Genomic DNA, 16249 nt, shown 5'->3' with positions numbered 1-16249 from the left:
AAGTCGTTTTGCTAAACAGTGTTATTTCACCCATATATGGTGACTCTTGGGACACCCTGTAGTTTTTTTTTCCAGCATCACATGATGATATTATTTCTGAGACGTGCAATGTTTCTGAGATAAAGGAATATCTAGAGAAGAGACTGGAGTCAAGAATCACACCAAGTGGCAGGACACCAGCCTCACTGTCTTGTCCCTGACCTCCTGGGGACAACTTCCAGGAGACAGCTGGGGAAAGTCTGGGATGCAGCAGGATGACCAGGACGACCTACATGTCTCATCATGCTTTGAGAAGCATGTCCCACAGCTGCATTGCTGGATGTCGCCTTCCTGTCTCTTGAGCCATGACCAATGAGGGTTGGGTTCCTTCTGCACAGTCTGCCGAAGATCCAGTCTTCACATGCTTGGGGTGACAAGCCCCGGGAATCATAGAGAGTCTATGACTCGACGGCTACCCTCATCTGGTTTAGCCAGCCTGCTGAAGCCGTTGTCCGGGAGATGGCGCACTGCCGCATGCAGGCAGTTCTAGGAGCCATAGGTGAGAGCTGAGTGCCAGGCAGGAACCAGTAGTGAACGAGCTGTCCTGACATGGACATGGCAAGCCCCCTCACTAAAGGTGCTATCCTGTCTACCTGGCACCCCATACCCCCAAATCCTACTCATAATCCTACAAACTTTAAGTTTGCATGTATAGAGAAGTGAGTTTGTTAACATTTATAAAATTAGCTGAGGGTGGTGTATACAGTATACAGCTGTATCTATGGAGTGCTGGACTCATTTAATTGATGCGATATTTAATCTAAGATCAAAGAGTCAAAGATTCTATTAAACATAGAACATTACATCCTTGGTCAGTTGTAGTTTCATTGACAGTAAGTGTTTTAGATGTCAGAGGTCTAATATTTAGCAGCTTTAACATCAGATCAAAGGTACTGGCTGCACATTACAAATAAATTACATTACTCTAGCAGCAGGGGTGTGGTTGAGTGTCAGCTGTGGATAGAGAGGAGGCAGGTTGAACCAGTAAGTAATATGTGATGAGTTTCACCTGCGGCTAATTCCCAGCAGGTTCCCAGTGGGGCAAAAAAGTATTTAGTCAGCCACCAATTGTGCAAGTTCTCCCACTTAAAAAGATGAGAGAGGCCTGTAATTTTCATCATAGGTACACTTCAACTATGAGAGACAGAATGGGGGGAAAGAATCCAGGAAATCACACTGTAGGATTTTTAATGAATTAATTGGTAAATTCCTCGGTAAAATAAGTATTTGGTCACCTACAGTACAAACAAGCAAGATTTCTGGCTCTCACAGACCTGTAACTTCTTAATTAAGAGGCTCCTCTGTCCTCCACTCGTTACCTGTATTAATGGCACCTGTTTGAACTCATCAGTATAAAAGACACCTGTCCACAACCTCAAACAGTCACACTCCAAACTCCACTATGGCCAAGACCAAAGAGCTGTCAAAGGACACCAGAAACAAAACTGTAGACCTGCAACAGGCTGGGAAGACTGAATCTGCAATAGGTAAGCAGCTTGGTGTGAAGAAATCAACTGTGGGAGCAATTATTAGAAAATGGAAGACATACAAGACCACTGATAATCTCCCTCGATCTGGGGCTCCACGCAAGATCTCACCCCGTGGGGTCAAAATGATCACAAGAACGGTGAGCAAAAATCCCAGAACCACACGGGGGGACCTAGTAAATGACCTGCAGAGAGCTGGGACCAAAGTAACAAAGGCTACCATTAGTAACACACTACGCCGCCAGGGACTCAAATCCTGCAGTGCCAGACGTGTCTCCCTGCTTAAGCCAGTACATGTCCAGGCCCGTCTGAAGTTTGCTAGAGAGCATTTAGATGATCCAGAAGAGGATTGGGAGAATGTCATATGGTCAGATGAAACCAAAATAGAACTTTTTGGTAAAAACTCAACTTGTGGTGTTTGGAGGAGAAAGAATGCTGAGTTGCATCCAAAGAACACCATACCTACTGTGAAGCATGGGGGTGGAAACATCATGCTTTGGGGCTGTTTTTCTGCAAAGGGACCAGGACGACTGATCCGTGTAAAGGAAAGAATGAATGGGGCCATGTATCGTGAGATTTTGAGTGAAAACCTCCTTCCATCAGCAAGGGCATTGAAGATGAAACGTGGCTGGGTCTTTCAGCATGACAATGATCCCAAACACACCGCCCGGGCAACGAAGGAGTGGCTTCGTAAGAAGCATTTCAAGGTCCTGGAGTGGCCTAGCCAGTCTCCAGATCTCAACCCCATAGAAAATCTTTGGAGGGAGTTGAAAGTCCGTGTTGTCCAGCGACAGCCCCAAAACATCACTGCTCTAGAGGAGATCTGCCTGGAGGAATGGGCCAAAATACCAGCAACAGTGTGTGAAAACCTTGTGAAGACTTACAGAAAACGTTTGACCTCTGTCATTGCCAACAAAGGGTATATAACAAAGTATTGAGATGAACTTTTGTTATTGACCAAATACTTATTTTCCACCATAATTTGCAAATAAATTCTTTAAAAATCAGACAATGTGATTTTCTGGATTTTTTTTCCTCATTTTGTCTCTCATAGTTGAAGTGTACCTATGATGAAAATTACAGGCCTCTCTCATCTTTTTAAGTGGGAGAACTTGCACAATTGGTGACTGACTAAATACTTTTTTGCCCCACTGTATGTGTCTCATATGTGCTTGGAGAGAGAACGTGGTCACCAGAGAGACAGAGAACTGAGCAACCCAGTGTGTGTGTGTGTGTGTGTGTGAGACTAGTGCGTTAAAATCACTGAATAGTGAATGTGAGCAAAAATAAAATGCACCTTTGAGTTGTCGCAAGTGTGCCTCCCGTCTCCTTATTGCCCCAAAACCATGAGTGTGTATGTCAGTGGTGAACTGTTACTATTAGAGCTGGGACTTGAGCTCAGCCAAAACTTAGCCAGACACCAAAAAAGCAACAGGGTAAAGGATTTTGTAAGGGATTAGCGGCAGGCTGCCAGGTCGCTCTGTTGTATGTAGCTGTCAATGTTGATTTTAAAAGTAACTCAGTAAATTCCACAGGGGAATGAATGGAAGAAGAGTCTGGAGACAGAAATCTTAGTTTCTCAGTCGTTAGCCTGTGCTACTTGCTCTCAATAGATCGCACTGGCTTGACTGCTTTATTAGCATTCGCTGACACTTGATGAACACTACACCGGCTGGAAGGTGACTTCACTGCTGCGCTGACAGTGCCGACTTGCGGTAAAGCTCACGTCGGCCTTCGAAAAGGCTGAGGGCGATACGTTTTCGGTCCCTCCCACTGTAAGTCAAAGTCTCATCTCATTATCTCTAGCTGCTTTATCCTTCTACAGGGTCGCAGGCAAGCTGGAGCCTATCCCAGCTGACTACGGGCGAAAGGCGGGGTTCACCCTGGACAAGTCGCCAGGTCATCACAGGGCTGACACATAGACACAGACAACCATTCACACTCACATTCACACCTACGCTCAATTTAGAGTCACCAGTTAACCTAACCTGCATGTCTTTGGACTGTGGGGGAAACCGGAGCACCCGGAGGAAACCCACGCGGACACGGGGAGAACATGCAAACTCCACACAGAAAGGCCCTCGCCGGCCCCGGGACTCGAACCCAGGACCTTCTTGCTGTGAGGCGACAGCGCTAACCACTACACCACCGTGCCGCCCTAAGTCAAAGTCTGATTGTTTAATTCATCTGTCACTTCCTACACAAACATACACTGCCATGGCCTTCTGTCCCAGCAATGAAGTCCTAACCAATGAGTGAGCAGCTCGAAACTCTTCTCAGCCTAGAGACAGCAAACAAAACGATCTCATTGGATAGCTCGATTTTAATGTTTTCAGGACAGTAATTTCTTTCCTTTCATTTCTGAAGCAATTTTGATAGAAAATGAGGCCAAATTAGAAGAGAGTAATTGTAATGACAGAATGAAAGAAATTAAATATCACATTTGAAATGCTGATATGTTTGGGCTTCTCTGAAGGACTAGAAGGCCCTGGTGGTTCCCCTGTGGGTCTGTTACAATTACTTAGAAAACAGGCTTTCTGAGATTTTTGTTTACATTTTTAAGCCATGGCCTAATGGGTAGAGAAGCAGCTTTGGGACCAAAAGGTTGCCGGTTTGATTCCCTGGACCAGCAAGAAGGACTCAAGTGCCCTTGAGTAACCCTCAACTGCTCCCCAGGCTGCTCTGTGTACGTTGTTTGTTGCTCTGGTTAAGAGTGTCTGCTAAATGCCATTAATGTCACTCCAAATTAAGCGAACTTTTTTTAAAATCTATTTTTTCTGTTCGTGCAAGTATCTGAGGAACACTGCAAAAATTTTGGAACGTGTTTCAAGCCTACAGGTAGCAACACTGGCCATAATAAGCCACAGGATATATCTCATCTCATCTCATCATCTCTAGCCGCTTTATCCTGTTCTACAGGGTCGCAGGCAAGCTGGAGCCTATCCCAGCTGACTACGGGCGAAAGGCAGGGTTCACCCTGGACAAGTCGCCAGGTCATCACAGGGCTGACACATAGACACAGACAACCATTCACACTCACATTCACACCTACGGTCAATTTAGAGTCACCAGTTAACCTAACCTGCATGTCTTTGGACTGTGGGGGAAACCGGAGCACCCGGAGGAAACCCACGCGGACACGGGGAGAACATGCAAACTCCACACAGAAAGGCCCTCGCCGGCCACGGGGCTCGAACCTTCCCGGACCTTCTTGCTGTGAGGCGACAGCGCTCACCGCTACACCACCGTGCCGCCCACACAGGATATATAATTTAAATAAATTTGAGGAATAGATCCAATAACTATACTCTTACTTTTATATCGCAGTGTTTTTAGTTTGACTGAAAGTGCAAGAGTAGTGATACAGTAATACCTACTGCACCGTATATAATTTAATTAATTAAGTATAAGTGCATTGTGAATTATAAAACATAAATCACATGATATTTAAAGCTTATTTCCATTCACTTTTACTACAATTAGAGACATTTAACCCAAATGAATTCACAGTTGAATCATCCTTTTGTACAACTAATGTTCCATTTACTCACGCTTTAACTGTATTTAATCATTCCTCTGGCTGTGAGTGCACTTTTGTTCGCTGGGGTATAATCAAGTTTAGTGTGATTCGGTGAACTTTTTTTTTTCCACTCAGCATACATACAGTACATTGAATTAATCAGAGATCGAGCCAATTTTGTGGCACAACATTTAATTTTCTAGCACTGTGCTTTTGGTCAGAGTGAATTCTAATAAGCAGAAGACGTCTGGAAAGAAAAAGAACAACTTGGATGTTCTCCTGAATAACCGTAATACCACTCAGATGGAGAGCAGAAAATCGCAGGAATGGCTGAAGAGCTCTTATAATTTGATTTCGATTCTGATTTTTCCAATGGTTCAGGTCGGAGATGGAAGGGATCGTATATGTAACCATGGCAACACCATTATATTTAGCATAACACGGTGTGTGTGTATGAAATTGATCATTTACGTTTTCATGATATCTACAGAATGACAGACAAGAGGAAAGAAGACAAACATGCAAACAAACATCCCCAAATCAATCCTCACCTGCGATCAAGACCCACAGCTATCAGGGTTCTCCCCCCACGGAGCAGTGTGAATGCTAAAACCACTTTTATTTTAGTCTTCACACCAAGCTCAGCGGGGCCGAATAAAACACTGCTTGCTGTGCCACTGTGTTGCTCCCTAATGTGTGCTAATGGTGCATTAGATTACCGTGGAGAGAAATAATATTATCCAGTGTTTCTGCTTTAAATGAGCTTCTTTTCACAAGGATGATGACTCTTACAGCTAATTAGGGAATAATCTTTGTGCTTCTAGTCCAGCACTTTTAGCTCAGCATGTATTTATAAGCAGCAAAGAGACTTTAAACATGAGCCTCATTATCAGCAGGTTCACAAAAATTATCCCAGATGTAGCGTAAACTTTTAATGCTGCGTACAATGGAGGAAGAAAGAAAGAAAGAAAGAAAGAAAGAAAGAAAGAAAGAAGGAAAGAAAGAGACTGCTGATTGGTCAGCTGCTGTAATCATCACTGTTAATGGGACTTAATTTTCCAACATATCCATCACCAAGTTTCAAATGGAAAAGTTTCACGCTTTTGTTTAAGTAAGAACTAAAATGCTCCAATAGGAAATCAGCTTTTTTTTTGCCAAATTCTCTGGTAAAGAAACAGTGCTGCTTTCCCTTTTCTCAACCTGATGGAAATGTTAACAGGTGAAAATATCTTCCGTTATCAAATTCTTCTAACAATAGAAAACAGACCAACTCCCAGAGCGATTTGATCATTTGGTTCCATTTTGTTAAGTGTCCACTCCTCTAACACCAAACATTCCTCCTACGGTCATCTTTACACACCACCATCAAGGACTAATGTAGGTGTTAGGTTGAGCTGGGAATTGAACCCAGGTCACTGGTGTAGAAACCCAGCAAACACCCACTAGGCTAAGTGGAGGAATGACTCAAGTACAGAGGAGTGAGATCAAAGCTACAGTTCAATAAAGTTCATTGCCCAAGCTCAGAAGTCCAGGAAAATCCACAGCTTGTGAAAAAAAAAATCCACCAAGGTAAATCCAAACAAACAGGAGATACAAGAAAAAAACATCCCAAAGTTCCAAGAGTTCAAAAAATCCAAAACCAAGGAAGAGAAAGCAAAAATCCAAACGCTCAGAAGATACAAAAGGCAAAATTCCAAGTAACAAAAAATAGTCAAAATGTCCCAAAAGAGCAAACTGCCAAAAACAAAGGGCTAAAGGCCAATTTATGCTGACAACGCAGTCCTCTCAGACGGCATCGCAGATGGCGTCTGCGTAGCCCCCCCCTTCGCAGACGCTCTGCGTGCACCTCCCAAAAATTGTGACCACCGCAGAAGCCTCGCAGACAGCGTCGCAGACAAGAGGGCTCTGATTGGTCCACTCTACATCCGCTGTACACGCACTTCCGCTTCCCTACTTTCCCGGTTTGGTTTGTTTTCACGACCGCCATTTTTAAAAACACGAACGAAGATGGAGCAGCACGAAGAGTGGTTGATCGAGGAAGTGAGGAAGTACGGACATCTATACGACTCCAGTTCTAGTCATTATAAGTAACCGGAGGATAAACACTCCACTAACTACACCCACCAACTACTCCTAGCGATTTCACGACTTCGCGTCCCCTTGCGTTGTGGCGGTGAATAACATCGTGCATGTCTATTACTCCCCGCTCAACGATAAATTACAACTGTCTGCGAAAAGCTATCTGCGAAAGCCTTGTCGCAAGAGCATGCAGAGGCCCTAAGGCACGCAGTACCAGAGTGACTCACCATAAAACAACAAAGACTCAGTGACTAGAAAGACAAAATGGGGTAGTATAAATACCCAAAGTAATTGAACACATGACCAGGTCATAATTGGCAATTAAGACTAGGTGGGGCACAAGGCACATGAAAAACAAAGAAGCACATGGCTGTCAAAACAAAAACACAAACCCCCTAGCTGTCAAAACAAACATGACATGACAAAGATAGAATAGCGGCCTCTAGAGGCCAAGATAGTCCCAAATACTAACAGTAGGTAAACAAACTATTTCTTTAATTACCACCCAAATTTGAAAAAAACAAAACAAAACAACAAAACACTTCCTCAGGCCATCAAATTGTCAAACAACTTTTCCTTTTATAAAAAAGTTCAATTTCGTCGTTTAGAAGAACAAATTAAAAACTAAATCTTAATTATTTAAAATGAACTTTGCGTAAGTTTAAAATTCTGGCTTTTGTTAAAATCATGCCGTTTCCTTTTCACCATATATCAATTATTTTTGTTCAGAAAAATTAACTGGGGCTTAACTCGATAACTTTCAGTTCACTTAGCCACGAGGCACAAAATTTCAAAATAACTTTTTTTTAATCATTGTATGTTTTTATCACTCTACTGTAAACCGTGCTTCTCTTGTATTTCTTCTAACGTGCACAGATTATACATGATAATAGAGCAGCAGCTACAATTATCAACACCTTAGGCCGTTGCAAAAGTAGAAAAGACTTTCATTACATAAATTGTGCATGAATAATTACTCAAACTTCCACTGTAAAAAAAAAACAAGTTGATTCCCGATTACTTAGCGTATCAGATCACGTGACACCATTCCACAATTATCAGCACCTTTGTCCACAGTTATTGACACTGTTCCACAATTATCGACATCCAGATTATTATTTCATCTCATCTCATTATCTCTAGCCGCTTTATCCTTCTACAGGGTCGCAGGCAAGCTGGAGCCTATCCCAGCTGACTACGGGCGAAAGGCGGGGTACACCCTGGACAAGTCGCCAGGTCATCACAGGGCTGACACATAGACACAGACAACCATTCACACTCACATTCACACCTACGGTCAATTTAGAGTCACCAGTTAACCTAACCTGCATGTCTTTGGACTGTGGGGGAAACCGGAGCACCCGGAGGAAACCCACGCGGACACGGGGAGAACATGCAAACTCCACACAGAAAGGCCCTCGCCGGCCACGGGGCTCGAACCCGGACCTTCTTGCTGTGAGGTGACAGTGCTAACCACTACACCACCGTGCCGCCCCACATAGACTTGTATTTAGTACAAAATATCTTTTATATAAATATATGGATGTTGGTGCTTATATAAATGAGAAAGTAATTCTAATGTTTGTAAAGAAATGAACTGATAATGTTTAACCTGTCAGAAAACTTTTTTGTTCCACTTTCTACCCACTTTCTAATTATTTTCATAGATCACATTTTGTTAATCATTTGTTGTTGTTGTTGTTTGTATTAATTTCTAGTTTTGTAGTTTACCAATAAATGTCAACAGGCAATTAACATTGTAACTGCATGAAACTCCAGGTCAAAGGTCGCGTGTCATTCCTCGAAACAAAATATAAACTATAGATATTTCCAACAAACTGCAAAAAAATTTTTTTTTTTCTGAATGGAATAGAAAAATCTGAATATTTCAGGTATGTAATTTTTTATATGCTAGAAATTTAATTCTGGTCTAATTCTATTTATTGCACTCGGATTCCAAATACTCTATAAACATTCCATTCTGTTACGAATCAGAAAAAAAAACATTATAAATCATAGCACTTTTATTTTTTTAAGTACTTCGATCATCGACTTCAACAATGTTACACAAAGATCGATCCATAACAGTTGTAAATGTCACTTAATTCCACAGGGTGTCGATAATGGTGGACACCGGTGAAAGTGATCACTAATATCGACACCTCACATGATTTTTCAAACGCACGTTTAGATACAAAATGGTGACTGTCAAATGAAAAACAGTAAGAAACAAAGTAGGTTTCATTGAGGAGATCAGGAACTATCGGCGAATTTGATCAGTAAAAACATGTCCATGATTTTTCCACCATGCTCACCTGCGATGATAACATCCGGGTTTTCCAAAAAATTGCTGATCGTGCTGAAAAAATTTCCATTTCAGGTAACGAGCTGTGTCATCAAACGACAAGATCAAAGGGTGAGGGGGGGTCTTCTGGTTCAGTAATTAACCAGTAATAACTGTTGTAACTGAAGCTCACCTTTGTAAAATTGTTTTTTATTGGTAAATCTGAAAAGGTGTCGATAATTATGGACTGTCGATAATTGTAGCCGCTGCTCTAGTTTAAAAAAAAAATGGACACAAGATTGAATATATATTATTCATTGATTTGAAAAAAAAAGTAATAATAATAAATAATAAAGTTTGAATCAAAATTTTGAAACAATCAGCAACATGCCGTGATGTGGCACAATTCAAAATGCATGAGTTTCTTACAACAACACACCTCAGAGTGTTTTATTCCACAGCAACTTGCCAATGATTGTTTTTTTTCAATTTATACATAAAAAACCCACACATCAGACTTTTTATCCATCTATAGTTATGTTTATTTAATGTTGTGAAATGTCCATGAAATAAGTTACTTCCTGTTCTCACTTCCATTATAGCAGCTATAAACGGTCATTCCTGCACCAGACTCAAAAATTTATACACTTTTTTAAAAAAGTTTATGTGCAACTGTATCCACTGTACAAATCCCAAAGAATGATCCGTTACAATAGAAACAATAACAGTTTCATAACAACAAGCTCGTTAATATAAACCTGTGATTTGCAGCTGCATTACTGTCAAAATTTCTGACCAATCAGAATTGAGAATCCAGTCGTGCTGTGATGTGAAGAAAACATTAAAACAAAACCATGGGTCTCAGGCTACATCCACACGACAACGGCAACGAGATTTTTTTTTAAAAATATCGCGTCCACATGGGCAACGGATCAGTAAAATATCAGGTACATATGGCAACGCAATGCTTGCTGAAAACGATGCAATACACATGCCACACCTCTACGTGCGCTGTAAGACGGTCCTATCGGAGACACTAGAACAATAGAAGAAGTAGACGCATGCGCATAAACCCCTTCTTCTGTAGCATTAGCCACATAAAGTTTTGATTATTAATCTACTACTACTACTACTCATCCGACAGAGTCGGTGCCACGCGTGAATTTCGTCTTCCAGCACTCTCGGTCCTGCATTGCAGTCCGGAGTTCCCCAACTTCGAGGCCGGTGTCTTCCTGCAGAATGTCCCTAAGCATTGTGCAGGGTCTGCCACGCCTTCTGCTGGCATCTGGAGTCCATAGCAATACTCTTCCTGCTGCCTCTTTATGTCTCATCACATGACCAGCGAGGGTTAGTCGACGCTGTCGAATGATGGTAGAGATACGCGGGCAGGATCCGTAGAGTGACTTGTTAGTAGGATGTTTCCTCCAAGATATATTCTGGACCTTCCACAGCATCAAGGTGTAAGTACCATCAATCTTTCTCGAAAGCAAATTTGTTAATGACCATGACTCCGAACCATACAGAACCATATAACACCTACTGACGGATTGACCCTCAGACGTCGGAGGAGTAGAAGGCACCCCGAGGAAGTCCTCCCGGAACTGGCGTATGCTGATGACATTGCGCTCATGGAAGACACACTACATGATGCCAGAGATTTACTACATCGTGTGGAGAGGGAAACTCAACAAATTGGCCTCTTCTTGAACCCCACCAAGACAAAAGTCATGCACCTTAACCCAACATCTGAGGAGTCACTGCATACACTAGACGGGTCGAGCATTGAAAAAGTCGATGAGTTTCTTTACCTTGGAGGCTATACCAACACTGCCCATGACGTGAAGACAAGGTTAGGGAAAGCGTGGGGAGCAATACACTCCCTCTCGAAGGTATGGTCCTCCCCCATAAAGCGGTCTACAAAGATGAGTGTTTAAAGATTATTAATCAGTAGCGTAAAATAGTATCTATTGTCTAAGACACTTATTTATATTTCATATTAAAACGTCTATGTAAATTAATACATAGAAAGCCTGGCCAGGTGCTGAACGTTCTTCTGCCTTCACTTTAAGAGAAATTCAGGGCGAGCATGAGCCTAGGTTCTTCCCTGTCACTGTCACACGCGCACACCTTCTCACTCCCTGTCCTATGGATATAGTCCCTTTAAATCATGTGCTCGTTTTTTGAATGGAGACACGGAAAGAGGAATGAACGGGGGTAGATGGAAGCCGGTACGCCAACATTCTGATATCCTCCAGAATTCTTTAATGGTCCGGAATAAATTGAATGCTACACGTTGATGGATTACTTTGTTCTTCTACGCCCTTTTTGAGGAATGTATTTGTCGGACTTAAACCAACATCTGAAGAGGTGAGATCGCTCCTTTTTTTCCCTATTTTTGCTGGCGGGATTGTCATGTGGTTGTGACATCATCGTAAACAAATCCGTTCTACTCATCCAGACGACTTCGCAACAGCGCCGTTGCCAGATTTTTCCACTCTGGAACCCGTTCTCAAAAGATTTCCGCCGGTGCCATGTGGACGCCAGGCCGAAACGATAAACAATTTTATCAGATTCACCTGAATCCATTGCCGTGTGGACAGGGCCTCAGTTTAGAAGAAAAAAGTATCCGAAGAGGAAGAAGTGTGAGGAACGTCAGCACCACTCCCAGTAATTAGCGCTAAAGGCAGGTAGAAAGAGTGTTCGATTTTCAGTGCTCCGTTCCACACAGCAGCACTGAAGAACATGCTTTTCTTTCTTTTTTTTTCCAACTACTCATGAGTCTGATAGAGAATCTGATAAATGACATAAATACAGCATCATGGCGTCACTTTTCTCTGTGAAGGTCCAGGATTCATTTTGCATGTGAGACTCTGTGGAGATTTAATACACGTTATGAAAAACATGTCCGTGACCTGCGGCGGAATCCGGCAGCTGAGTTATTACAACCCTAAATCAGAAAGTTGGGAGGGTATGCTGAAATTGAAACTAAAAACAGTGATTTGTAAATAATATTTGACCTGCATTTCACTCAAAACAATACAGCAGCATTTCCAACTTTATAATGTCTCCATTCCTTCTCACGACACTTAGAAGATGTTTATGGACTGACGACTCCAAGTGATGAAATGTTTCAGGTGTTATTTTGTCCCATTCTTCCTGTAGATAGGTTTTAAGGCGTGCAACAGTCATGACGGGGTCGTCATCGCTGTCACATTTTTCATTTCTAAATTCTCTACGCATTCTCTATAGATAGTTTTCACTGACGTCACGGCATTCCGGGGAACGTCCTCCAGCCGCCATCTTGTGGGGCTAACAAAACGGACCATCGCTATTACCGGCTACGTTATCTCGGACGAATTTATAAAGTTATATAGTCAGTTTTCTAAAATAAAGATCAATGTCGGCAAAATCAAGCAAACGGAAGTATATGGATACATTGGACGACATCTCACGACAACGGTATGCAGCCAAACTGGCCTTGATTGGGGGAATTGACCCCTACGAAGTGGACAAAGATGCATTTTCAAGTGACTATGCAGGGCTGCCATCCATATCATACCCTGATATTGTGAACTATTTCATGAATACTAAAAGTGCTTACACACTTGACGACCTCAAAGCAGACAAGTCGCTGGAGTCATACAATTATTTGTCTGTGGCTGGGTCCGTGAAGTCCACCATATAAAAACAAGTGACAGTCGTGTCCTAATTACAGCCAAGGTATGTAAACATTGGAATTTTAGAGCTCTCAACACTGCATATAAATATATGTGTGTGTATAATATCGAGTTGATTTAAGACAAATTTTACATCCATTAGTGGTATTACAGTTAGGCATTCTCCAGAGATTGTTTACACGATGTTTTGGTTTCCAAAAACAAACTTAAACACAATTGATTGTTTATTTAAACAACTTACCACTTATAAAATGATCGGAGCAGACTTTGCTGTGTTTGGAAGGCTGATAGTCTTTGCGGTTGATTCTTGCAAGCCATAGATTTCTCCTTTGTATGCTGAGTTTCTTTGTTTGCTCGCCTTCGTGCTCCCGTACAGTAGGAATTCCATAAAAGCTCCGCTTGACGTCATCATCTGACCTATTACGACAGCGTGAATACAACAGGTGTGCACCATTGCTAGCTTTAAATAGCCTGCTTGGGTTCTTTTGAAGACTTTGTACTCGCGCGTTACAGTGTGTGCTCAGTGACCCGTACGGTAAGCTTGACCCGCAAGATGGCCGCCACTAGGGAATCCCTGACTCTGTGACGTCATATGAAAACTATCTATTGGGTATAGAGGAGACACACCCTCTTCTTCCACAGCCATGCCTTTGGAATTTGAGCAGAATGTAGTTTTGCATTATCTTGTTGAAATCTCCCTGGAAAAGACGTTGTCTTGAAGGTAGCAGATGTTGCTCCAAAATCTCAGTGTGCTTTTCTGCGTTAACGCTCCATCACAGAAGTGTAAGGTACCTTTGCCAAGGGCACTGACACAACCCCATACCATGGCACACCCTGGCTTTTGGACTTGTTCCTACTAATAGTCTGGATGGTCCTTTTCGTCTTTGGTCGTCCATTTCTTCCAAAAAAGACCTGGAATACTGATTCATCTGATCACAATACACATTCCCACTGTGTGATGGTCCATCCCAGACACCTCAGAGCCCAGAGAAGTCGACGGCGCTTCTGGACACAGTTAACATAAGGCTTCCTTTTAGCACAGTAAAGTTTTAACTGGTGTTTGTGGATGTAACTCCGTACTGTAGCTTGATAAAGGTTTGCCAAAGTAACCCTGAGCCCATGTGGTTCTATCAGCTGTAGATGAATGATGGTTCTTGGTGCAGTGAGGGATCGGAGATCACGGGGGTTCAGATTAGGCTTGAGCCCTTTGCCCTTTACATACTGAAATTCCTCCAGATTCCTTGAATTGTTTAATGATGATATGCACCATAGAGGGTGAAATATCCAAATCCCTTCCTATCTTTCTTTGAGGAACATTGTTTTTAAACATTTCAATAATTTTCTCACGCGTCTGTTGACAAGCTGGAGATCCTCGGCCCATCTTTACTCCTCAAAGACGAGGCCTTTCCTGGATAATGATTTTTTTTTTCTTCCAAATCATGATTACAGCCACCTGTTTCAAATCACATCATTATTTCATTGTTTTAACTCATTACTCGCCCTAAATTGCCCCCGTCCCAACTTTTTTTGGAATGTGTTGCAGGACTGAAACACAGGAATGGATGGATATTAACAAGTGAAATGAAGTTGACCAGGAAAAAAACAAACAAACATGAAATATCTCGGGTTCATTCTGTCTGCAATGAAATACAAGTCAAAGTACATTTAAAATCACCGCTTTCTTTTTTTTATTTGCATTTTTCATAACATCCTAGCATTTTCTGATTTGGGGTTGTAGTGTGTGTGTGTGTGTGTGTGTGTGTGTGTGTGTGAGAGAGAGAGAGAGAGAGAGAGAGAGATTTATTAATATTTTGTTGGTTGTGCTCTCAGCAACTTTGTAACCACTTAATGGTTTAACATTTAATGTTCATTCTCTCTTTTTCTCTCTGTTGCCGTTTCTGTCCTCAGGCTGTCGAGACAAATCTCGCATCCAAGGACTCTCACTGGATTTATGCAAATGAGGTAAGAACAAATGTACGCACACGTATACACGCATACACACACGTACCTCCCGCCAGCATAGACAGCATGGTTTTACTTTGCTTTTCGCTGCTTAGTCAAGATTACAAACTACAATAGCAAGACAAAGTCAGTGCGTTTACATGCACATAGAGAAAATCGAATTTCTGCCGTAGCTCGACTGAAATCGAAGTTCTAAATGCCATGGAAACACCTTAGCTTGGCTGAAATCGAACCGAACTGGATTTCTCATAATCGAGCTACGCGACCAATTGCTGATTATGCGATTGTAGCCGAGCTACTTAGTGCATGTAAACCCTATCGAGCTACTTACTTCAGCACTGCCCCTTCCGGAAGTGACGAGTGACGAGACCACAAGCGGGAAACACGACAGCCTCGGTCGGCATGACAACAGTAGTAGTAGCGAGCAGCAGAAGAGGTCAGGAGGAACAAGGAGAACTTTGTTTATACTCTTGAATAGCTCTTCTTTATGACGACAACCAGAAGTGTACCAACACGATGGGGTGTGTAGTGCCACCTGTGGCTCGGGTGCACAATGTACCTCACACAATAGCTCGATTTCCTTGTGTGCATGTAGGATTGGATTTCTCTGGCACCCCTGCTGGGACCCTTAGCTCGATTACCGACAGTAGCTCGATTTGGATGTGCATGTAAATGCACTGAGTGACACATAGGTCACATGACCTACCTGTGATAACAGAAATGATAACAGAAATGAATCTTTCACGGACGTTCCACATGAGGACCAGTGGATAAATATTAAGATGTGTGATTCATTAATAAATGAAAAAGAAAACTGTAATCATTGTTAGATTGCTGTAGTAGAAGAGGAATAAAACGACTCTGGATGCGCTCTCATGAGAAAATAACATCACAACACTGAGGCCCACTTTACACGGGGACGGTCTGAAATAAAAACGCAAAAGTCCGTTTTCGTTCTCACTTTTTTCCGTGTCTACACGACTGTTTTCAAGGAGGAAATCTGCGTCTATACGGTGACGCATAAATGTGTGGAATTCAATTGGATGTGCATGCCAGGCGGCTAGGTGGTGCTGTGAAAGACCTCCGCTATGTCTGCACGCATGCTCAACGTCTTCTGTCTTGTCTGATCTCATCTCATCTCATCTCATTATCTGTAGCCGCTTTATCCTGTTCTACAGGGTCACAGGCAAGCTGGATCCTA

General features: G+C 42.3%; 1 protein-coding gene across 1 annotated transcript in view; it reads left to right on the top strand.

Annotated features, from left to right (window-relative positions):
* Positions 1-16249, top strand: part of grid1a (glutamate receptor, ionotropic, delta 1a) — a 473301-nt gene that overhangs the window by 343723 nt on the left and 113329 nt on the right. The window contains exon 5 of the mRNA XM_060934832.1: positions 14995-15048. Within this exon, the coding sequence (XP_060790815.1) occupies positions 14995-15048 (54 nt within the window). The remainder of the gene's footprint in view (positions 1-14994; positions 15049-16249) is intronic.

The sequence above is a fragment of the Neoarius graeffei genome, chromosome 11, assembly GCF_027579695.1.
Source record: "Neoarius graeffei isolate fNeoGra1 chromosome 11, fNeoGra1.pri, whole genome shotgun sequence".
NCBI classification, from domain to species: Eukaryota; Metazoa; Chordata; class Actinopteri; order Siluriformes; family Ariidae; genus Neoarius; species Neoarius graeffei.
Note: the sequence above shows the minus strand (reverse complement) of the source record. Positions and strands in the feature narration are given on the sequence as shown.